General features: G+C 56.1%; 1 protein-coding gene across 1 annotated transcript; it reads right to left on the bottom strand.

Moving 5' to 3' along the window:
* Window positions 1-4,357: 4,357 nt before the first annotated feature.
* CYGB (cytoglobin) lies at window positions 4,358-21,983 on the bottom strand. Its single transcript, XM_074889204.1, has 3 exons — window positions 21,506-21,983; window positions 10,477-10,708; window positions 4,358-9,900 (listed from the first exon to the last, which is right to left on the bottom strand). Exons 1-3 carry the CDS (start codon window positions 21,646-21,648, stop codon window positions 9,736-9,738), a joined length of 540 nt encoding a protein of 179 aa, XP_074745305.1. The 5' UTR covers window positions 21,649-21,983; the 3' UTR covers window positions 4,358-9,735.
* Window positions 21,984-22,487: the final 504 nt, after the last annotated feature.

Raw genomic sequence — 22,487 nt, forward strand, 5'->3', positions numbered from 1 at the left:
CAAAGCTGACAGTACAATTTCCAGGACGTGCCCCCCCACCTTTTGCACCCCCTTGTTACCCGCAGAGCCAGTGCGGATGTCACACGGTGCTCTGGCAGACGCAGGCCGGGGATTCTCTGTCACAAGGGACAGAAAGAAGCTCAGTGGAAAGCGCCCGGCCGCATCCTGGCAGCAGGCAGGGCACAGGCAGGGCACAGGCAGGGCAGCCAGCCCTGGCCCCAGGGAACAGTGGCAGCACCATGGGGCACACAAAGCCACGGGTCTCCTGAGCAGCGCCGAGACCTCCAAATACATCTGTAGGACTACATTCTGTGTAGATAGATACAAAATGTATTGTTCGATCCTGAGTATGATCCTAATTTGCTGGTAGCAGAGTCCCAAGTGATGCACAGCTTTTGGCAGACAGATGAGACATGGGGTTTTCCTAAGTTTAAAATAAACCAATTTACCTGCCCGTGCACTGCTGGGCTTTTTGTTCAGCCAATTTTTGCTCTACCAAGAAAACCATAAAAATAAGTGAAAGTATTTGTAGTTATTTACTGCAATATCTAAAGAAAGTAAATGAAAATCACACTATTGCTTAGAAAAGTATCCCCAAAACAAATCCCTCTGCTATGTAAACATAAACCCACAACAACGTGGCAGAGCCTGATGATTATTTTATTTCAGGAGCTGTTTGGAACATCAGCTTCAAAACTGATCAAACAGAGAAACAACAGCATCCATGGGGCAGTTTTCTAAAGCTTTCCCTTAAAGTGAATATACTTGTCAATTAATAAAAAGGATTTGTAATAAACAGCAATAGATGTCCCATCTGTGTGGGGATGGGAAGCGTCCCAGCAGCAAAGCTGTTTGGTTCAGGTGATCTCATGGTGTTCAAGGCACCGAGCAACGGGAATGTGCTTTTTGCAGGTTTGTTCCCCAAAGAGAGAGGAGTGGGTGGTCATTAGTGTGGGGCTGGCAATTGCCCCCCAGGCTGACAGGCACCGACCCAGCAGTGAGCAGAAAGTGGAGGGAGGCTCCTCTCTCGGGCACGGTGCAGGTTCAGGTGTCCAGGAGCACGTCGGTGCCTTCAGTGCTGCTTCCTCTGCCAGCACCCAGGGGGGCCTGTAAAACCTGAAGGTGGCTTGGCTGGGCTGGGGGCTACTGGTCATGTCCCCCCCACACCCCCCAGGGCCCTGGCAGTGGGGCCAAGCACTTTTGGGCACCCTGGGGCCAGCTCCTTCGCATGGGGCAAGTGTGGTTTCCCAAACATCCCCCCTCCATTGGGTCTTGGGGGGAGGAAGAGGAGGAGGAGGCAGCCTGCCCCCCCAGGAGCCATCCTCATCCTCCTCTTCGTGGTCCTCTCCCCCATCCTCCCTCTGCCCTTGACTTTGTTCTCTCTCAAGAGTGCCTGGGAGAAGAGAAACCTGGCTGTAAATTAGCAGGGAGGATTTTTCAGTCTGAGATGTGCACTTCCCCCCCCGCAGCGCTGTTATTTCATCTCTCGGCTGCCAAACTCCCAGGAATTAATCCCGGCCGGCGCTGACAGCGTTTACATTCAGCCCTGCTCAGATAAACCATATCAGCCGGCGCAGCTGAAGAGGAGCCGGGCGCGGAAGGAAGGGCCGGCTCCTGCTCAGTGTCAGCCCTACTGGGGTGGGATTTTTTCCTGCTTCCCCCCCCCCCACCGAGGGTTTTGCTCTGAGCAAGGAACCACCCAAAACCCCACATTGGTGAGGGTGGCCACAGGGCAGTTGGTACAGCAAAGCCGGGAACTCCTGGCTCTTATGTCAATGCAGAAAATGGAGAAGTGTCCTTCAAGCCGGTGGGAGCCTGCGGGCTCAATCTTTTGAGGTTCCTTACCCTGTGCCACCCAGCACACAAGGGAGGACTTCTCCTCACCACCAGCTCCTGCGGGCTGGGCTTTAATTTGCGCAGCACAGTTATTGCATAGTCTCTTTTTTAATCTCATCCTTGCAGATGTATTTCTGTCTGTCTCTCACAGTAACCTCCTGGCTTTCCCCTTGGCTGGTGCCGGGTGCCGGTGGGCTATGGACACACGGTGGAGATGTGTCACCTCTGAGGCAAATCTTCACTGGGCTGGCGGAGCCACAGTTCCCCCAGCACATGGCACATGGCAGGCCTGGACCCCATGGCCAGCAGTGCGGGGTAGATGGGCTTTCCTGGGGCTGGAGCATGGGAAACGGGCTGGGAGCACACCCCGTGCCATGCCTTGGCTATCAAATGCCCCTCTCCCTCCATTTCCCAGCCCATAAAACATCACCAGAGCCACTGAGGTGGTGTCTAAGAGCTGTGGATCTCTACCAGCTCCCTTGAGCGAGGGGTGCCTCCTGGAAAGCAGCATCCCCAGGCTGTGATACTTGGAAACAAGATGGATTTAGCCCCCCCCCAGGCACAGGGAAGCAGGAGGGTGTGAGCCCATCACCCGGGTGCCTGGGCCAGTTTTCCAGTGCGCCACGAGCCTCATCCTCCCACCCCGTCTCCTTTCCAAGCAGCACTTGCAGAGGACTGGCGTGGCCGTGGGGTCCGGGTCACGGCGCGACCGTCACAGCCACCCCAAAGTGATGGGATCTGGGGGTAAATATTAGTACAAAGTGAAGGGCTGTGTACATATTTTCTCTCTGCAGGGTAATGATGAAATTCCCGTCTCCTTTTCAACAAGCCATTAGAAAAAACAGCCTTGGGTCAGCGCCCTCCGGCCACCGCTGGTTCTGGCTAGTCTCAGCCCAGCATGCAAAGGTCTAAGAGCTTCAGGTCCCCACCACAACCTCCTGAGCTGGCCAGTCATTTTGCTCGTGGTTTCCAAGCCAATGTTTCCCATCTGGAGCATAGCAGCGTGCGGGCTTTGCTGACCGTTTGCTTCCGCCTGGAAGCGTATACAGGATGTGGCAGAGACTCTGAGGACAGCTTATTAATCGCATTAGCAGCACCAAGTGGTTTTCCCCCCAAAGAATGGTGCAGTGGGAGAAGACAGATTGAACCAGGCATTTATTCCCCTCCCCACATGGGTTGGTCTTTGGTTCTCTTCTCCATGGCCATGGCCAGTTGGGCTAAGCTGTAGGGGAAGAGGTAGTCTCCCCTTGCATGGCCACCCCAGTCCCTGTAGCTTGGGGATCCCAGACCATCTCCAGTGCCTGCCCATGCAAGAGCTGAGGAACATCATTGTTGCCCTCAGCTCAAGAGGAGACAAGCCAGCATCAGGCTCCCCAAGACCCTGGGCATCCTTCAAGGCACCATTCTCTGCCCTCCTCCCTCTCAGACCCCCCAGCCTCCGACTGGGGTCCTAAACTGGGATTGATCCCCTTAAAATTGCTTGCGGCCAGGTGCTGGTGGTTGCTACCACACCGATGGGATGATCTTTCCCTTCCCTGAAAGCCCGTTCTGAGTTGTGCTGACGTACTTGGCATCCATAGAGAGGAGCACAATAAAAAGGAATGCTCAGATTTCTTTTCCAAGCTTTGCATCCCACAGAAATGGGGCTTATGGGACCATAACACAGTTCTGACTGTCCATCCATCCTCTGCCACAACTTTGGAAAGGTTGGCCAGTGTCAACCAGATTTGACAGAAGGTCTCAAATACATCAGAGGCCTGTTTTGCAAAAGAGGAAAGACCCATGGAGGGAAACCACAACGTGACCCAACCGTGCTGGGACCCATCCCACTGCAACGTGATTCAGCCGCAGCGAGAGGCACAGGAGGAGCCGCGTGGGACAGAGCCATGGAAAACTTGGCTTCTGCTGCTCAGGGAGCTGTTTGTTATTTTTAAAGGCTGGGAACTATCTCACAGTCCTTGGTGGTCGTGGTTGCTGCATCTTGCAGCCATCACCACTTCAGGTTTCACATCCAGCTCTGCCCTGCACCTCCCGCAGCAGAGAGGACATTTCGTCTCAGTGTCTGCCTGGGTTCACACGTCATGGAGGCTGTGCATCAGGCTTAGGGCATCTGTTAGGGAAAGTCCCTGGCTGGTCCTGTGCAGCTCATCCTCCCTGCATGCATTTTAGGCCGACCGGGCTGGCGAAGGCACAGGAACAGCTCCTGATTCAGGGAGAGCCCCTGAAGGTTTGCACAACGTACCTGGAAGCCAAGCAAAGAGCCTGGAGGAGGAGCAGACCTTCCCCTTCTCACCTGAGCCCACTAGTAAGATGCCTCCACCACCTCTACTACCCTTGGTGTAGACGGGCAGTGAAGAGCACGTACCCTCCCTTTGCTGCTGCTTTCCAGCCGCAAAGGTCCCTCACTGGTGCCCCAGAGTGAGTAGGAACCCACAGACCTGTCTGGCCCTGAGGCAGCCCCCTGCATCCCCTGACATCCCCCACCTCGTAGCCACCCCACCAGAAAGAAACCAAGACAAGCTGGAGGGGTTTGATTGATTTATCCACTGAAGATACAATTTTTTGTTTAATAACACCATTCTGTCTGGTTACAAACATACTAAAAACCTACAAAAAGAAAAACAAGTTACACCCATCATACACGAAACGGCATGTATAAAACCAGCACGGAAGCGCCGAGAAACACGTACATGAACAGTATCTGCAGCAGTAACAGGAAAGACACGGAGTTACATCAGACCACGCCGGATCATGTCTGTGGGTCACGGTGGGACTGGTTAAGACATACTAACAATTAGAGACAACTTCAGCTACGGAAAATAATTAGCGTCGCAGTCTGTTAAACAGGTCAGACCCAGGCGGGTAGTTTTATCCCTCCCTTTCTGTAAGTTGGTCCAAGGTTAGCTCATGGGTTTCCCTTCCACCCATCTGCCTGGCATCGCTGGTGCTGGCCCCGAGCAGTCCTGACATCAGTGCACCAGGGCGGCTTCCCCACGGCAAGGGGCAGGGACAGCTGAGCTCTGGCACCAGAGTCCAGCCAGCCGAAATCTGGTCCCCACTGAAGTCGCTGGGCACCTCCCCAGAGAGTGGGGAGACACTGGGATCCCCTTTACTGGGGCAAACTGGAGCAAAGTGGCAGAGACATAAGAGGATTCTCCCGGGAGAGCCTGCGGCTCGGCTGCCTCGGGGATTTGTCTTGCCATAAGAGAAGACAAGGGTGGTGGCACAAGGTCTTTAAGGGCTCCTTGTCCGTTGGGCCCTGGTGGCGTTGGGGTGTCTCTCTAGCTGGCTGGGTGCGGATGGAGCTATACCTGCCATGGGTGTTGGCCATAGGGAGGGGGGGACAGGGTGGACGGGACCTGTGTCCCAACCCAACACTTCCCATTCCCTACAGCACTGAGCTCCCTCTGATCAAACGCAGCGTTGAACTTGGGGTGGGGGGGGGCCAAGCTGGTTAATATGAGCAGGTATCCCCAAAGAAAGCCAGGATGAGGTGCTCGGGGGGGACTCAGGGACATCCCACACACACACACTTGGCATTCATCTGCTGCTGGCAGGGAGCACAGACTTTGCCACCCGGGTCGCGGGTCCAAGCCCAGCCCTGATGCTAATGCAGAGGCACTGGCTGAACCAGGGGCCGCATCCTGCCCTGGTTACAGAGGTGGCAGCTCTGAGCTGAGCTCAGCTGGCCTGTGTGGGGCAGCCACAACGGCACGGGCATTGGAGAGGAGCAGAGTGAGCAGGAGCAGTCTGGCAGCATCCCTGGGAAGGCGAACGGGGCTGGGGGACATGGGGGTCCCCCCAAGGCAGGGGAGAGACCAGCTGGTCCCCAGCATGTGCTGGTGCCATGCCCTGAACCCCCAGCTTCTTGCCCATGAACTTTGGGGGGACAACTTTACAAGTCAGTCCCTACCTCCCAACACCAAGGAGGGCAAAGCCAAGCCCAAAGCGTGGCTGGGCAGTGCCCTTATCTCAGCCCAAGCACACCAGGAGGGGAAATGTGAAGCCTCAGTGAGCAGGGCCTGAAGGGAAGGGGGGAATAAGGGGTTCCCCAGCCGGCTGCGGTGGGTTCAGGGGGGGCAATGGGGCTGGTGGTAAGAGGGAGCAGCTGTGCAGGCGTGTGCATGCGTGTGTGCCGGAGAGCCACACTCAGAGCCAGGACCCGGCCTCCCTTTCTGCTCTTCTGCACAGCATTTATCAGCCCTGTCATTCCAGAATGGTATTTTTTCCTTTTTCTGTTCATTTTCATCTCTCCCCAGATGAGAATTTTCCCTGATTTAAGCAATGCCTCCTCTGCTGCGGGTGGCGAAGAGGGGGTGTTTGCTTTATCTCTGTCTCTTCCCCTTGCAAGCTCTGCTCCGGCCGCCCTCCCTGCTTCATTTTACTTCCTACAGAGCTGGTAAAAATAAACATGTTTTTGTTTGCATATACTTGACTGGACTGCAATTTGGCTGATGGGGGGGCTCCTCAAGGGACAGCAGCTGCACGCATCTGGATTTGCTTTAGAAAAATGTGCCTGGAAAAAAACTCAAGCCAAGCACACACACGCGTGGATGCACAAGGTCATGGGTCAGTTTTTTGTAGGGATGAAAAAAAAAAGAAGAAAAAGAAACCAAGGCCAAAAAAAGAAACCAAGGCCAATTCAAAGGTGAGGTGGGGGGGGACCTCACTGCTGCTCCCCCAAAGCCAAGGCACTCGGGTGGGTTGGGCACAAACATGAGAACTTTCCAGCCACCCCAAAAATTGCTTTTCCTGCTGACCATGACTGAGCCCAATTTTAGTTGTGGGAAGGGAGAGGAACGGTTTGCACTGCAAAAATAAAATTCCCACCTGGAGAACATTAACCTCAAAGGTTAATGTGTGAACTTTGTCTGAAGATGAAACATCCCTGTACGGAACCATCCCTGGCTCAGCATCCGCAGAGCATGGGGAGTACATGAACTCATTAAAAAAATGCGCTGCTGGCCCCGAGGTTTTGGCAGAAATCAGTGAAGTTGTGCTCATGAGAGTCCCGTGATGCACCCAGAAAAACATCTAAGAGTCTTTGCTCCAAGCAATCGCTCTCCAGTCTTGCACTGGAGCAAAGTCAATGACTGAACAGGTCTTTTCCCATCTGCACAGGCCTAATCCTGACCATGGCCAGCAGCTGCCATTTGAAGGGCGCCTCTGCCAACCGTGCAAAGGACAAGCAGCTGCTTTGACATTTGGACGTGAGCCGGAGGCATCAGCTGCTGGCGCCTTCACGGGTGCGGGCTGGCGGACTGAATTTCAGGGGTGCTGACTCTGAACGACAGCCACCCTATCAGCGAAGCAGCATCACTTGTCACCCTGTGCCTGTCCCTTCCTTTATAAACCCCTTGACCTTGCACGCTGCCACGCCAAGGACAGCCATGCCCCAAGTGGTTATTTCCACCCAACCCTCTGTGTCTGCCCAGGACATGCCATCGCTCCTGGCTCCATCGCTCCTCTCCACCTGTTTTACCGTGGGACACAGGGAGGAAAGAACTGCAAGGCCAGAGCGAATGGCTGTAGTGACATTAGTGGAGTTGTGGGGATATTTTTGGAGTTACCCTGGTCCCAGGGCTCTGCAGGAAGGCGAGGGAGTGCTGGGGAATGCAGTCAAGAGGTTTAGAGCCCTCCCCAAATTCCCTTTGCCCAGAGCCAGGGCACAGGGTGATGGCACAAAGTCCCGGCTGCACCTAAGTGAGCCCAGAGGAAGCGGAGAAGACATTTTCCCCAAAGAACACCTCCCCTGCTGCTCTGAGCAGCAGTCCCTGGGGTTGCTGCCCAGCCAGGGGCTGTGCCACCACCTTGACACAAGTGATGGAAGGGGCAGGGCTGGGCATTTGCCCCTCTGTACAGGGTCCCACAGATCCCGAGCAGAAACCTGCTGTTACAGCCAGCGGAGGAAAGGAGAAATCCCCATGAGAGCTTTTCTGGGAGTGGGCACACAGTGCTGGCCACTCCCCCGGCAGTGCCAGGGCTGGGGGGAAGAGGACCCCCCCTTGGCACGGAAGCAAAATACCAGAAACAGGCAAAACAAGCTATTCCCTGGGGATTATTAAAAACACAGATGAACTGGCTGCAGGTGAGCAAAGCAGGAGTTTCTGGCTGGCTGCTCCGGGAGGGAGGTCAGCCCCTGGGAGAGTTGCTGCTGCCCCCTCCAGCAGTGTCCCCACGGCGGGCTGGTGGGGGATGTCCCCAAGGTGGCTGTGGGGATCCCAAGCCAACAGCCAGGACAGGAGCTGGTCTTTCCTGGAAAGCTGCCAGCTCTCCAGGGCAGTAGTGGAGTGAGGCCAGAGGAAACCTCAGAAGGGAACTCCCCGTCCCACTTCAATAGGTAACATTGCCCTTAATGATAGAGCTCTAAAAATAACAGAGACATTTTGGGAACTACTGGGTGACAAGGATAGCAAACCTTCCTAGAACACCTGATGCTTCATCCCCGATCCTTTGCCAGTCAGTCCCCGGAGGATCTTATAAATCCAAGCACGTGTGTGCAGGAGGCAATGGGGCTGCTCCTCCTCCCTTTTTTGTAACCGAAGGGGAAACCAAGGCAGAAGCCAAGCAGACTTGCCCACAGCTTCAGGAGGAGTCGGTGCTGAAGGCAGGACAAGTGCTGCGAGCCCTGCAGCCATCTCTCGTTTTGAGGGGGGCTGTGGGGGGCCCTTTGCCAGGCACGGGTGGGAGCACTGCCAGCTCCTGAGGAGGGACACAGCTCCTGCGTGGGTTGATTTCTACCAGGCACTTTATTTGAAGGAACCCAGTTTCACCAAGAGGGCAGGAATATGCTCTATATAACAAGTTATTTATTAATTTTAACAGAGCAGGGACCTTTCTTCACACCCAGGAATCCCTCTGCTACGTCCACTTCATCCTTCCACCTCCTGATCACAGCCTGAGCCCCTCTTCTCACCGAGCGGGGCAGATCTGCCCTGGCCCCACATCCCTGCACTGCCCTGCTGCTGGCTGCCGGACAGACAGACGGACGCACGCCAGCTCCCAGGGCAATGGCACAACGTGTGCCACCCCAGCCCATCCTCAGCACACCCTGCTGCCCACGGGAGCTGAGGGGAGGCGGGTGGGCTCACCAGCACCCTGCACAGGGATCCCACCTACACGCTGTGCTCTGAGCCGCAAGGGGAGGCAGCCCAAAGGCATCCCCCTCCTTCCCCACTCTCTCGCGCTGAGGGAGCACATCTCTCCCACCCCCTCGCTCCCCTCAGCCCCCCAGGAGGGTTTCCAACAGCCAGCCAAGGAGGGGGACCGGGGGTGATGGGGGAGGCGAGGGCTGCTGCCAGCCCACGGTGCAGGGTGAGGGGCAGGTGAGAGTGGCTCCGACTGCAGCCGTCAGCCCTGCCACCCTGCCAGGGGAGTAGAGAAAGTGCCAAGCAAAGTGTTTTCAGTGCCAGCCAGGCAGCCGGCGGTCCATATAAGCGTTGCACCCCCAAAAGCAAGGAGCCAGGTTTACCCGGGGGCTTTGCATGGGAAACAAGGGTCATGTTGGTCATCAGCGGACGGGGCTGCACGTCACTGCTGCCCAGCAGAGCTTGTGCAAGGGACTTTGAGATGGCGCAAACGAGGTGCAGGGCTTGGGAGGTGGTGATGGACAGGCCAGGACAGCAAGATGGACCCAATGCTCTCCCCTCACACTCTGCATCCCCTTCCAGCGTCCCCTACAACTGCTTCACCCCAACCCACCCACACCCTTTGTGGTTCTATTTTTTTGGCTTATTTAGTTTGTTTTTAAACCCCATGGAGATCAAATTGTGACTTGGCAGCTAACGGAGCTGACCCTACCGGGCTCCCCAGACTGAGCGAAGATCTTGAGAAGAGACCAGAGTGAAGTCCTGGGGTGAGCGAAGCCCTCCCTGCCCCTCGCCTGGCCCCGCTGGCCGCTCACAGGGTGGCAGTGGGGTACTGCGCCCAGCCCACCTCCTTGTACGCCGCCGTCACGTGGGTGTAGATGAGGGTCCTCATCTTGGTCCAGGCACCGTGCGCCTCCGGGGTGAAATCGTTGGCATATTCTTCAGCAATGACCTCCAGCATGACACCAGTGAGTTTCTGGAAGGAGGCAGACAGCGAAGGGTTACTAACTCTCCAGGGAGCAGCTTACCGCAAATTTAGCTTTTTCCTACAAAAACAATTCAATCCTATCGCTGAGTTCTGGGAATGACAACCCTCTGTGGGACAGACGGATGTTCAGGAGGTCTGTGACACCCCAGGGATGAGACAGGGCTGGCAAACCAGCCTGCCCAGGCAGGGGGGAGGCCGAGACCCAGGCACAGTGCCATGCTGCTTGCACGTTCAAGCATCTCCTGAATTTAAGCACCTCAAATTATTTAGTCCCTTCTACCATGCTTGATTTCTAGAAGAAAGGACATATAGCCACAACCATGCTGAAGGGGCTGCAGGCAGGTGGGGTTCCCTGGGTAAGGTACTTGCTGCTCCCACGTCAGCTGTGTTTGGGAATGGGGTGGCATCACAGGGGGACACTGCGGCCACAGGGCGAGTGACCCCCACGACCAGCCAACCTCATCTGGGAGAGGACAGGCAGCACCAGCACAGCTCCCTCTCTCCTGCCCTCTGCCTAATTTCTAAAGCATCCCAGATATTTTGTTTTTTGCTCCTATCCTTTACCTTAAAGTAGATGGGCTCCACTTTGTGCTTGAGGGCATGGGCCTTGCCCACCAGGGCCAGAACAGAGGAAACCTTTTCGGAGTCATTGAGGTTCTCCACCACAGTGTTAATGGCACCCATGACCCGCCGAGCATGCTTACGCAGTTGCAAGCTCCTCTCCATCTCCAACGGGTCGTCCATGTGCTTGAACTGGCTGAAGTACTGCTTGGCCGAGGGAAAGTTGACAAAAAACCTTCAAGAAATAATAGACATGAAATACCATCAGCAGGGCGAGAACAGGCTGAGAGGTTAAAGCAAAGCACGGAGTGGTGGAGATGCTGGAAGCACCCCCTTGCATCTAACACAGCCACGACTGGTTTTCTCATTGAATTCCCCAGGAGCTGTGGCATTCAGCTGCCTCAAAATCAGCAGGTTAATGCCTTTCTCCCCAGCCTCCCCTGGCTGCTACAAGGGCATCACAGCTGGATATTCATCTACAAAGCAAAGGCAAGACTGAGTTCTTAATACCCAGAAACTGCACCCAGGTGTGCCAGATGCTGTGTACATACCCACATACATCAAAATCTCACGTCCTGTCTCAGAGAGCTGGAGATGAGCATGAAAACCTCTTTTTATCCCAGTCAGCCTCTCCCTGCTTCTCTTCCCCAGTCCCACAGCAGCTTCTAGGCCTCATGGGCTTTATTCCTGCATTGCCACCCAAAATAGTCTCCCCCTGCCCGGGATACCCCCATCTTTCACAGATCAGCCCCACCAGCCTCCAGCAAGATCTCAGCCCTGAGCTCACATCACTGCTCATCTGTGCCAGGAGCCATTTCCCCCAACACAAGGATACCCCAAACATCCAGCCAGCCTCTTGGAGGTGCTGGGGCCCCTCTTTTCTACTGGATTAAATCAACCCCAGTGAAATGCAGCTGAAGCAAATGAAGTTGTGGTTGCAGCTGATGTGATGAGCTCCCCAGGGAGCTGGAGGGCTGGGGGAGGTGTGGGGGGGGTGGATTTGAAGGGCATAAGGTGACAGGGTGCAGGGGTGGGACCACCAATGCCAGCATTGCAGCCGGTGGTTCTCAGCAGCCAGGGATGACACTGGAGTTGCATGAATCATCCCTTTCCACCTGATTTACATGGACAGAACCATGTCAGTGTTCGTTCTCCCCTTTCACTGGGCTCCCTCCCTTTGACGAGGTTCTCCCTGCCTTCTCCTGGCGCCCCTTTGCCTGGACCAGTGAAGGACGTTCAGGAGGTGGCAGGCTGCTCCCAGGGCTGTCCCCCATCGTCCCTGGCCCCAGACAGACTGCCTCCTCCCCACTCCCAGGCTGCCGTAACCCCCTCCCCAAGCACCATCCCAAACCATGTGAACCCATCCCACCCTTTTTCCCAACCATCACTACCTCCCTCCACGACCAGGTGGGATCTTCTTCCCTCCTCACCACTCCATGAATATTCACAATATTGAGGACCAGGCTCATTTACCACTTCTTTATCCTCCTTTTCCCCTCTCCCTTCCTTCCCCCGCTCCCTTGGCTTGTGAAAGCTTGGGGGCATTGCCAAGGAAGCGGCATGAAGCAGTGCCTGGAGTGCACCACCGCTTCTGTTGCTTCCCCGAGGCATCTGGGATTCATCAGACGGCCCAAAATAGGTTTTGGAGGTGTGAAGAGTGTGTGGCAGAAAGGGTGGGGGAGGAAGGAAGGTGGAAGGGGGAGACAAGGTGTTGCTTTTAAAACCCAGAGGGGACCTGTGACAAAACTCCTCTTGTTATTGTGCAGCCTCCTCCCCAGCAAAGCTCCTTCTGACACATCTGGTCCCTGTCGGGAGGAATCATTCCCAGGCCTGGCTGTCTCCAGCTCCTCTTGCCACAGAGATACTCAGTCCGTACCCTTCAGCTCAGAGCTGTCAGAGAGGTGGTTGGGGATAGACACCGGTCACCTGGCTGGGGGACAGAGCTGGCTGACAGCACCGTTCCCAGGATTCAAGACTTCTGCCCTGAGCATCTCCCAACAGAAAGACAAATGTTCCTCTCTGTTTTAATGGAACCATTTTTTCTATCCAGCCCCAGCATCCTTCTCCCCCTGCCCCCCCAGCCCTGTTCCTCCCCACCTCTGTGCAAGCCGGCCCTTGAGATCAATGCCCTCCAGCTATGGACAGCAGACACCAGTCCGAGCTAAGGGTTTTGCCATCCCTGCCAGCGGGTCTTTTCCCCCCTCACTGTCCGGCTCTGGAAGGCATCCCCCTGGGTGCTGGGAGCAGAGGGTGCTGCTGGAAGTGGGACCTGCTGCCCACAGTCTACCCCGATGCAGGGGATGGAGGCTGCCAGCTGGTCAGTGTGTGCCTAACCCTCTGAATCCCAAACCATCAGAAGTTCCCTGAAAAGCCCCATTTGATCTTCAGCTCAAGGGCATGGTGTTGTGAAGACCCAGGGAATAGCTGAGAAAAAATCCTCGTCTGAGCCAGGCTCTTTCAGCAGAAGGGGGACCAACTCCACATCACCAGGGATTGCAGCATCCCCCAAGAGAAGGACTGAAAGGAGCTGCTGGAGCCGATGCCCCTCAGGAGCAGGAGCTTTGTGCCTCTCCCACAGCATCACCTCCACCTCCCTGCTGCCTTTGACCACCTACACCAGGAGCAAAGATTAATTAAACCCCAAAAAGTTCCCAACTTGGGTGAGACCAGGCTAGTGAAGGACCCAGAGATTTGGTTTCCAACCTTTCCCCACTTCGCAGACCCTCAAGGTGATGCCCCCGTGGAGCTGAGCCCAGCACCTTTCCTAAGGGACCTGCATGAGGGACGGCAGTGGTGCTCAAGGGTTGTAAAACCAGCAAACCCCCGGCTCGTGCTCAACCCCGTGTGCTGTCTGCTCTCCTTCAGCGATGGAGAACTGAAACTGGGGAGCCCAAACCATCTTTGCTTCAAGTCCAAAAGCAAACCCGTGGCTGGCCAGAGACCTGCAGCCATCTCTCCTTGGCCAGTGCTTCTCTGCAGGGCTGGAGAAAGTCAGGCGCCTGCGGCAAGAACTTCTGGCCTGGAGCAAATATTTGAGTTGTCGAACTAAGAGGGAAGGAGGCTCGCTCAGTGGTAGTTGTTAATAAACAGAGAAGATTAATTTAACACAAAGGTTAAATATAACCAGAGGAAAGGAGAAAAAAAAGAGGAAGAAATAAAATAAGTCAAACAATAGCGAATTAGAAGAGGTGTCAGTTGGGGTTTTTCCATCTACAGAAGATTTTTTGAGAGTTCAAACCTCTCAGGCTCTGGAATTTTGTTGGCTCATTATGTGTGCGTGTGTTTTGGGCTCCTTCTTCCTCGGAGTCATTAAAAAGATGATACTTACCATTGCATATCACACAAAATGATGATTGATAGAAACCAGATGCCTGCATACCGATCTCATTAAATTTCTTTTTAAGCGATTCCATTCTGCACGCACTAATTTGTACTCTGTGAGCTACATCTGGACCCAACGGACAGGATGTCAGGATTACTTTTCCTCTCTCTTTTGCCATTTTAACAGCTTTAAGGACACAACCGTTCCCAGTAGCAGAGCCAAAGGAAATAATTAAGGTGCAAAACCACTGCAGTCACTGGGAACTTGTTTCCTGGGTTTTCTGTTCAGGAAGAGATGCTGCTTCTCCTCCCATCCTCCCATCTTCCCAGTCTCCCCCCCTCTCCCCGGACCCCGCAGAGCAAACCGCACACAGAGAATTCTTCACGTCCAGCCATCCCCTTCCTTTCCCAGCTGGAAGGAGGAAGGAAGCTGCTTGTTTGATCCCCCTGAGCACCTAAACCCTTGATGCCTCACTTACCCTGTTTGCAAACTTCAGGGCAAAAATGCTAGCGAGCCCTCAAAGCTGCTGGGAGGCTTCAGCTGAACCCCCAGGCAGCACTTGTAGACTTTTGCTAGATTTTCCTACCAATGCATTCATGTTTTCTCTTGCCTCATCCCTCTACGTGGGAGAAACTCTCTCTAACGCAGCCTGGAGTCTCTCCGTGTCCCTTTGCAAACCTCTCCTTCCAACTCCTTTCTGCTCGGGTGCCTACAAAGCAGCTGATAATGGGTAGGCAGGTGGTGTGTGGTGCTGCTATTTATTATGCCGAGGGCTGTCTCACCGCTTCGCCTGCACGTTCCCCCTGCTCCCCGCAGCCACCTGTAGTCTATTGTCCTATTTTCGGGCTGGGGCAGGGGTGCTGAGTGCTGCCTGTGTTTACAGCTCCCAGCCCAAGGTGAAAAAGGTCTCAGCCATGTCAATGCCACCACCCAGCAAGACAGAAAAAGGCAAATCTAATTGGAGTAAGCAGAAGATGGTGCCTGCTTGCTCCCACAGCACAGCTCTGCCCGTGTCCTCTCTCCGAGGGCTCACGGACTGGTGGAGGTGGTGGTGGGCAGCACCTCCAGCTCTGGTGCAGGAGGGCTGGAGGGCAAAGGGCCAAGCCCCCAGTCCCCACACTGATGCTATATTCAACTTCTGCTACAGCTGAGGGAGAAGAGGTGTAGCTGGCCTTCCTCCAGGTGAAGCCCACGTCCCACTGCAAAGCCTCAGGAGCAGATTCCAGCACAAGACGAGCTCGGGGGCCGTAACACCCCAGGTAGTGCAGAGCCCCAGGGCAGAGGGACCAGGACACCCCAGTGGGGCTGGGAGAGGACCCAGAAGCAAAGATGCAGCCAAATACATTTGGACTTGAGCTAGCAACCCCCGGGAGCATGTCCTGCTCACTCGTGTGTGCACAACTCACACCTCCAAGTCCTCATTGCTGTCTCCCCCTACCATGTATGTGGATTCAGCCTAAAGCCTCTTGGCTGAGGAGAAGAACCTTTAGGCTAGGGGTAAGGACAGCTTTCATCAGATAAATGAATTAACAGTGTCAAAGCGGCTTTCCCACGTGCCTCTGGTTTCCTACGGCACTTGTAATCCCCTTTGCTCAGTGCCTTCATCCACAGCATCATTCTCATCCTCCACAAGTGTGTCCCTGCCCCTCTCCACTGCCAAACCGCTGTCCCTGCCTGCATCCCTGCCCGCTGGATGCAAGCAGCTCCCAGGGACAGGGATGGCTGTGTCAGCCCCCTCCACCCCCCCACCAGCATCTCCCCCCACCCAGGCACCCTTCCTACAGCTCTGTCAAGCAGGGTCAGCACAGCTCCACGGGGTCCATGGGTGTTAGGAAACGATGGTAAAATGTGACTCTTGCCTCCGAGGCAGATGCACCGTGAGGATGGAGCTTGCTGGAGCCCAACTGCGTGTCCCCAACCCCCAGGGACAGCAGAGGGGTTTGGGGGTGGAAGACAACCCCCGGCCAGGTGGAGAGGAGATACCCCCAATTTACAAGGACGAGGTCCCTGTGCCGGGACCTGCCATCCATGCAACAAAATCTGGAACCCAATTTTTGTTGGCATCTGCCACCACTTCTCCCCTCCAATGCTCCCGTGCCGATTTCCAGCAGCCCCGGCGTTACCAGCGGCTCCACCGGCCGCTCGTCCCCGGCGCTGTGCTCCAGCAGGATTGCCAGCCAGCCAGCACTCCCCGTTCCCTGGCCGTGCTCAGCGCCTGCCAGCCCGACGAGGGCTGTCCTGACATTTCCCTGCTTTTAATGAGCGCTGAAACTCCGCAGACGGGCGCTCGCCCAGCCGCGTTCGGAGGCACAGCCCCGCTCCGCTGCAGCAGCCTCATTAATGGAGCCGGCTGCTAAAAATCCGGGGGAGGGATTTTCAGGGCTGGTATCAACACATCCAGCATGTCCTCAGCCATAGCCAGGGAAATCATCCAGGGAAACTGTTCGACCCCCCTGTGCCTTTTCTTCCCTTGGCCAGGGATGTCCTTGCAGCTCTCGGGGTGTCAAGTGGGATCTTTCTAGGCCCACACAGCTCACAAGCGATTCAAGGCTCTCCCTGGGACAGGGGATGTGGGAACGGCTCTTCTCGGGTCACCCTGAGAGCTGCTGGCAGCCCCCAGGCCACGGCTGGTGCGGGATGTGCCGCAGGGATCCCCATGCAGCCACCTTGGCCATGAAGCACCGAAAGGGCTGGGTTCAGGTGCTGTGATCAGAGAGAAAACGCAGACGTATGCAAAGGGGCTGTTTCTGGACAGAGCTCATTAAACCCACACTCGTCCCCTTCACCGCTCCTGCGTGTCCTTGTCAGCAGAGCAGAGTCCTGCTGCTCTCGGGCTCTCCTTGTCTCCAGAAAAACATCTCTGCAGCTTGACCACAATGACTCGCGAGCATGTGACAAGCCATGGGACAGGGACATCACCACCCAGAAGCTCGGTCTTGTCACTGGGCCCTTTTCAAAGCAAGATACTGCAGCACGGGGATCTCTCTGAGCTGCTTTGCTCTGAAATTTGCCCTTGAGCAGCCAGGAACAGACCCTCTTCCCTATGGACACCTCCACAAAACACATGTTGGCTTTGGGGTTCTTTAAATGTCTTTAAATGTCATTTTTTTGGGTGGATTCAATGCATTTTTTTAGATTCAGCTGAAAAAAAAGGTTTTTCTGTGTTGCCAGACTCATTATTCAGGTTCTTTGCTATTTTAACCTAAGTCTTACAGTAATGTCTGGCATCCAAGGAGTGCTTTTGTATTTCAAAGCTCTTTGCAAACTCTCTGAATCCAGGTGTGTTAGCTCAGACTAAGCAGCTGTCAAAATCCAGGGGTCTGATTCTGCGCTGACAATCTTTTTGCTTCCCCTCCTACACCTCCTGAGAGGGAAAGAGAACATCAGGAGTGATGGAGAAGGTAACGATTTTGGAAATTTGGAAACCTGATGGGTCTGGAGTGGAGATGGAGGAAAGAGTGATGGAGAAACCCCACGGACGCAGCACAGCCTGTGGTGGCTGTGGCAGGTTGCATTGTCTGCGCTTGGCACGGCATTAACATTTGGTGTGGATTTGCCTGGAAGCTAACAGAAACTGTCCCTGGGTTTTATCCCCTGATGGGATCCATAAAGTTTTGTGGTCCCACATCTGTGACCACGGTACGTGTGTGTGGGTGTGGGAGCGAACGCGTGTGACGGCTGCGGTCTTAGCTCTGGCGTCCCGGGCTTAGTCGGTGTCTGCAAAGGAGGGAGGGTCCCGAGCCCCCACTGCTGCTCACCCCTGCTCGCCTGGGCGCCCTCAGCCCCTCGTGCTGCCAAGGGTGGGCAGCGGCAGGGCTGAGCCACCCGGGTGCTTGCATCCCCCAGCGCAGTCTCGGAGCGTGGGGCGTTGGCAATAAACCATTGCGAGGGCATTAGGGAAAGGGGGATGCTTGGGGAGCGACGGCCGCGTACTCGAAGGGCTCCTGTGCCGCACGGCAAGGGCTAATGCAGGTGCTGGAGCTGCTGAACCTGCCCTGCTCCCCCCACACGCCTGGGCGGCCCTGCTGTGATCTCTTTAGGGAGGAGTGTTTTTCAAAAAGGGCTGATTCCTAAATTACAGATGGGGAAAACAAGGCACAGCAACGAGTCTGGGGGCACAGGGAGGCTACGGGTGAGCTGCAGCCCAGGGCTCCCAGCTGTGCTGGCCAGCTGCCTGCTTGGGAGCGACCCAGCTGATACCACGGCCCCAAACGTGCAGGTCGAGGCTCCAGCTCCAGCTCCGAAGGGTTAAGGCTGCGAGATGGAGCCTGCAGCGGCCCCTGAGCTCTGGAGGAGGAAGATGAGCGTGGCGAGGAGACTGTGCTTCCTCCGGTGAGAGGCTCCCCACCGAGGAAATTGTCAATTAACGACATAGTTTTAACCACAGAGCGCAGATTCCCATGATCTGGTGGCTGCTCAACCAGAAGTCCCCATTATTCTTGTTTGTGTCCCCTGGGAGCACAGAGGCCCTGCGAGATGAGGGACCCCTCTATGCTGCTGGCAGGACCGCAGGGGTTTGATACAGCTTTGAGCACCAGCAGCAGCCATGAGGGCTGGGAACCTGATGCCCAGCTCTGTGCCTCAGTTTCCCCATCTGCAAAGCATGGAAAGGCTGGGGTGGAGGAGGAAGCTGCTGGGCAGGGGCTGAAGGGGGGGGCAGAGGGAGCCAGACTGCGTTCCTGGGGATACCGGTGCTGCAGCCCTCCCCATCGCTGCCTTTTGTGTGGGCATTGCTGCTTCCCTGCCTCTGCCCTCGGGGCACAGGATCAGGCTCCAGATTCATTTCGTCCCTGTATGTCCAGAGGTGCTGCAAACCCTTCCCACAGGGGAAAAAATCATTCCCTGCCCTCAGCAGCTCCGAAGGGATGGAGAGGGGACGGAGCAGGAAAGCATGGAGAGACCCTCCGCCACCAGACACGGGCAACTGTCGCAACCCCAACAGAAATGTGCCTGCTAACAGATCTGCCTGATTTTACCGGTCTGCACAGTGAAGATGCACCAAAGGGGGGCCCACGGCCGTGCATCCCCCTTCCCTCTCCCCAGCCATCCTTATGCACATCACTTTCTGCCTCAGTTTCCCTAGCAAGGCAATGAGCAACACCAGCCCTGTACCGGTAAAGCACAGCGGCTGGCTGGGGCAGCTCTCGGCCTCCAGCCCCCAAAAGCAAGCTGGGCAGGTCAGCTCACACCGCACTGACGGTCGCCCACCATCCCCTCCCCAGCCCCGACCTCTGGAGCTGCTGAATCATGTCTTGGGAAGCGGCTGCCGCCCGCGCCGCCCGGGCTCCCGGCGGCCTCCACGCATGACCCACTTCTCCCGGCGGCTGATGCCAGCTGGGAAACGCAGCCGGGAGAGCGGCGGCCGCCGGTGCTCCCAACCCTGGCCAGGGCTGCCCTGCTTTCACCAGGCACACGCTTCCCCGCGGAGCTCGGGTTGAGCTCGTGGGGGGAGCAGGGCTCGGGGCAGCAGCACGAAGCCATCTTTGGGGATGGGGTTCACCGCTGGGGGGGCAGCTCGGCCACTGGAGCTGTGGCACAGGGATGCAGGCGAGTGCGCTGCTCCAACCGGTGCTGCTGGAGGGGCTGGCAGCTCTCCTAAATTACACTGCCATCCCCGGGGACACACACTGAAAGTCCAGACCTCACTTTAAGCATCCCAGCGAAGCTCTGACTGAAGGAGACGGTGGTGGGTTTAGCTGGGATGTGCCAGGGCACACGCCATGGCCGAGCATGTAAAGGCTCCCAAGGAGCCAGGGTTCACCCTGGGAGCCAGCTCAGTCCTGCCCTGTTGGCACAGCTGGGAGAAACCCCTCACCACGGTGCCACAGCTCTCCCTGGGAAAAAAAAACAGACCAGAAACTTCTACTGGGAAAGTTTGAGTCGGGACCAGAGCTCAACCACATGGTCCTCACTACCCCTAGTCCCCAGCCCTGCTCTGAGCCCCATGACTGCACACAGGGACACCAAAAGCAGTGGGTTGCCCTGGGTGAATCCCCCATGGCATTGCCAAGAGTCCCTCAGTGCCAGCCGTGGGCACCCAGCCACCCTCCCTGTGCTCGCGAGCAGGGGGGCACCCGGCTGCGCTTGCGGACGGGGCCATGGCATGACCAGGGTGCCGGGCAAGGAGCTGGCCATGCACGGCTGCTGGCCAAGCCCCGTGCCAAAGCTCATCGGATGGGGAAAGGGGGAATTTTGCATTCTGCAGACCTCTGCCATGTGTGGGCTTCAAACCCAGCGCAGGTGGGTTTGGTGTCCCCAGCTGCGGGGGCTGCTGCACCTCCAGCTCGCCCCGGTCAGCTGCACGGAGCGGGGGGCTGTGGGGGAACGGGCTCAGCCATCAGCTGGCTCTGGGAGAAGGAAATGTTTGAGGAGGAGGCAGAGAGGGGACTCAAATGTCATTCTGGATTCTCTGCGGAGGGGTCTTGTTAGGAAAATCCCATTGCAGTGCTGGCAGCGAGCCTGGAGGGAAACCATCTCTGCTCACCGGCACGTCCAGGGAGCCTCTGCTCTCTGCAGATCCCGCGGGCTCGGGGCGTTAGCTCTCAGCCTCTTGGAAAACTTTTGGATGATTATTAATAAACAGCGCATCCATCCCAGGGGTTCTCTGAGCACCCACAGTCCCCTGCTGCAGGAACAAAACAGGAAGGGCACAACCCAGTCTCCTGTCTCCTCTCTGGGGTGCCTGGGGCTGGGTCCAGGTGGGAGCCTGGTCAGGGCGCCCTGAGTTGCTGCTCCCCGGGATGGGTGGTGGGAGCTTTGTCTCTCTGGAGAACACCTTTGCTGTCTGCCAACAGGTCAGTGCAGGCATCTTGCCTGCCCCTCTCCTTGCCCTGCCCGTCCTCCTCTCCCCTCTTAAATAAGGGAAACAGCCTGCTGCTGCTGCACCCCACTGATACCCCAAACTCCCGGTGTCTGCAGGAGCCTGTGGGATTCCCCCTCGGTGCTTTCCCGGGGTACCCGGACAAGGGTTGCGCCCCCAGACAACACAAGAAAAGCCACCTGCCTCTGTTCCCTGCCTCAAGAGCATCTCCCCTGTTTTGGTTTCAGATGCAGACACGGGGCTTGTGAGCTGTCACACAGCCCCACCTCGTCGGGCGATGCTCCGCACCCCACCCCCAGGGCAGCTGGGTCCCTGTCCCCTGTCACTGCCCCCCTCTCCTGCCTGTGCCCCCCACACCCCCCTGCCACCGCCAACTTCAGCGCTCTCCTTCCCGCCGACGCTGCCGCTGGAGGGACAGATGGTGCCCTCGGAGACACACCTGCTTGGGTTTTATCTTGGCTCCCAACTTGCATTATTTCACCCGCCAGCCTGCTACGTACTGATGCCATCCGCACGCAGCTAACTGGGGGGGGGGTAAAAAAAAAATACCCCCAACCCACCCAAGCCCGGCACCGCTCTCCCCCGCCCTCTGCCGTCCCCCCAGCTCTGTCCGCAGGCTAAGGTGACCTTTGCGAGGGAAGCTGCTTTCCCCAAAGTCCCCGGCAAGGCTCCCCCCGCTCCCCCCGCTGCCGCCACCCGGCTCAAAGGTGTGGAAATCAGAGGAGTGCTGTGAAACCCTCCCTGCTCCCAGCCAGCGAATACACCCAGCCAGCTCCCCACTCGCTGTCATTCATTTCAGTTCAGTTATATATATTGTTCTGCCTCTTTCTCAGCTATAAAGAGATTTAGTTGGCTTTGCTGCTTCCTTTTTTTGTTTGTTTTTTAAATACCTGATGAGTATGGAGACCCCAACGTCCTCGCAGTTTGCATATACTCTGCTCCATGTCTCTTGAATAACCTTTTTTTCTGCGTCTGAAATCTCTTCACTTCTTTCCCATCTCTCAATCTCCATTTCTCCCTGGACTTTCTCCATGAAAAACAGCCGGCACGATCCTCCGGGAAGCCAGGAGGAGATAAAGAGAGATGTGTGTGAGCGGGTATATCCTGCGAGAAGAGACAAGGTGTTTGCTCAGCGGCCGTGCGGGTGCTGGCGGCTCTGCCGACGTGTGGATGTATATGTGTGTGTGTGCGAGCGCGGCTGCCTGTCGGCGTGTTTATATATGTAATTTAAAAAAATATCCTGGAGGTATGATGCATGCGATTAGATTTCAGATCTCCTAGTGCTGTCCACGGCTGTAGTTAGCTTCAGCTCGGCTCGGATGTGTGTGGCTGACTGATGAGGAACTGCCTAAAAGTAAAATATTCAAAGGCATTGCAAGACCAGCCTCTTTACCAATGTGTGAACGTGAGCTCACTTTCTCCCTCTCTCCTCCTCTCTCCCACTCCTCCCTCCTTCCCTTTTTTTTTCTCCCCAAAAGGGAGGGATGAAGGAGATGTTCTGGGCAACATCAGGACGGTGCTGGTGGGGGGAGGTAGGGCTGGAAGTTTTTTTTTCAGTCATTGTAAACAGCTCAGAGGAAATTCAGAATCCAAAGTGCCGAGTTAAAGTTATCGCAACCGCTGGCTGCGCTGAGCTCTGCCTTGGCTCCCCCTTATTTTGCAGGCAGTTGTGTTTTGAAGGACAGACCCTCTCCTGCCTCTGATTCTTGGGCTGCATGGAGAGTCGGGGCGAGAGGGGAGTGCGAGGCACCCCCACCCGCCAGCATCTCTCTGCCACCCAAAAGAGATCATGGTCTGTCCCATGGGGACTTTTTTAATGACAAGAATTTGCTCTCCCTTCGCATGGCAGGACTCACTTGTAAAGGGATCCAG

The sequence above is a fragment of the Strix uralensis genome, chromosome 19, assembly GCF_047716275.1.
Source record: "Strix uralensis isolate ZFMK-TIS-50842 chromosome 19, bStrUra1, whole genome shotgun sequence".
NCBI classification, from domain to species: Eukaryota; Metazoa; Chordata; class Aves; order Strigiformes; family Strigidae; genus Strix; species Strix uralensis.

Coding starts and splice junctions, on each gene's coding strand:
- CYGB (XM_074889204.1), bottom strand. CDS start 21,648: ATGGAGAAAGTCCAGGGAGAAATGGAGATTGAGAGATGGGAAAGAAGT. Junction 10,709..21,505: donor GGGGTCTCCATACTCATCAG/GTATTTAAAAAA, acceptor TATTTCTTGAAG/GTTTTTTGTCAACTTTCCCT. Junction 9,901..10,476: donor TGGAGCCCATCTACTTTAAG/GTAAAGGATAGG, acceptor GCCTCCTTCCAG/AAACTCACTGGTGTCATGCT.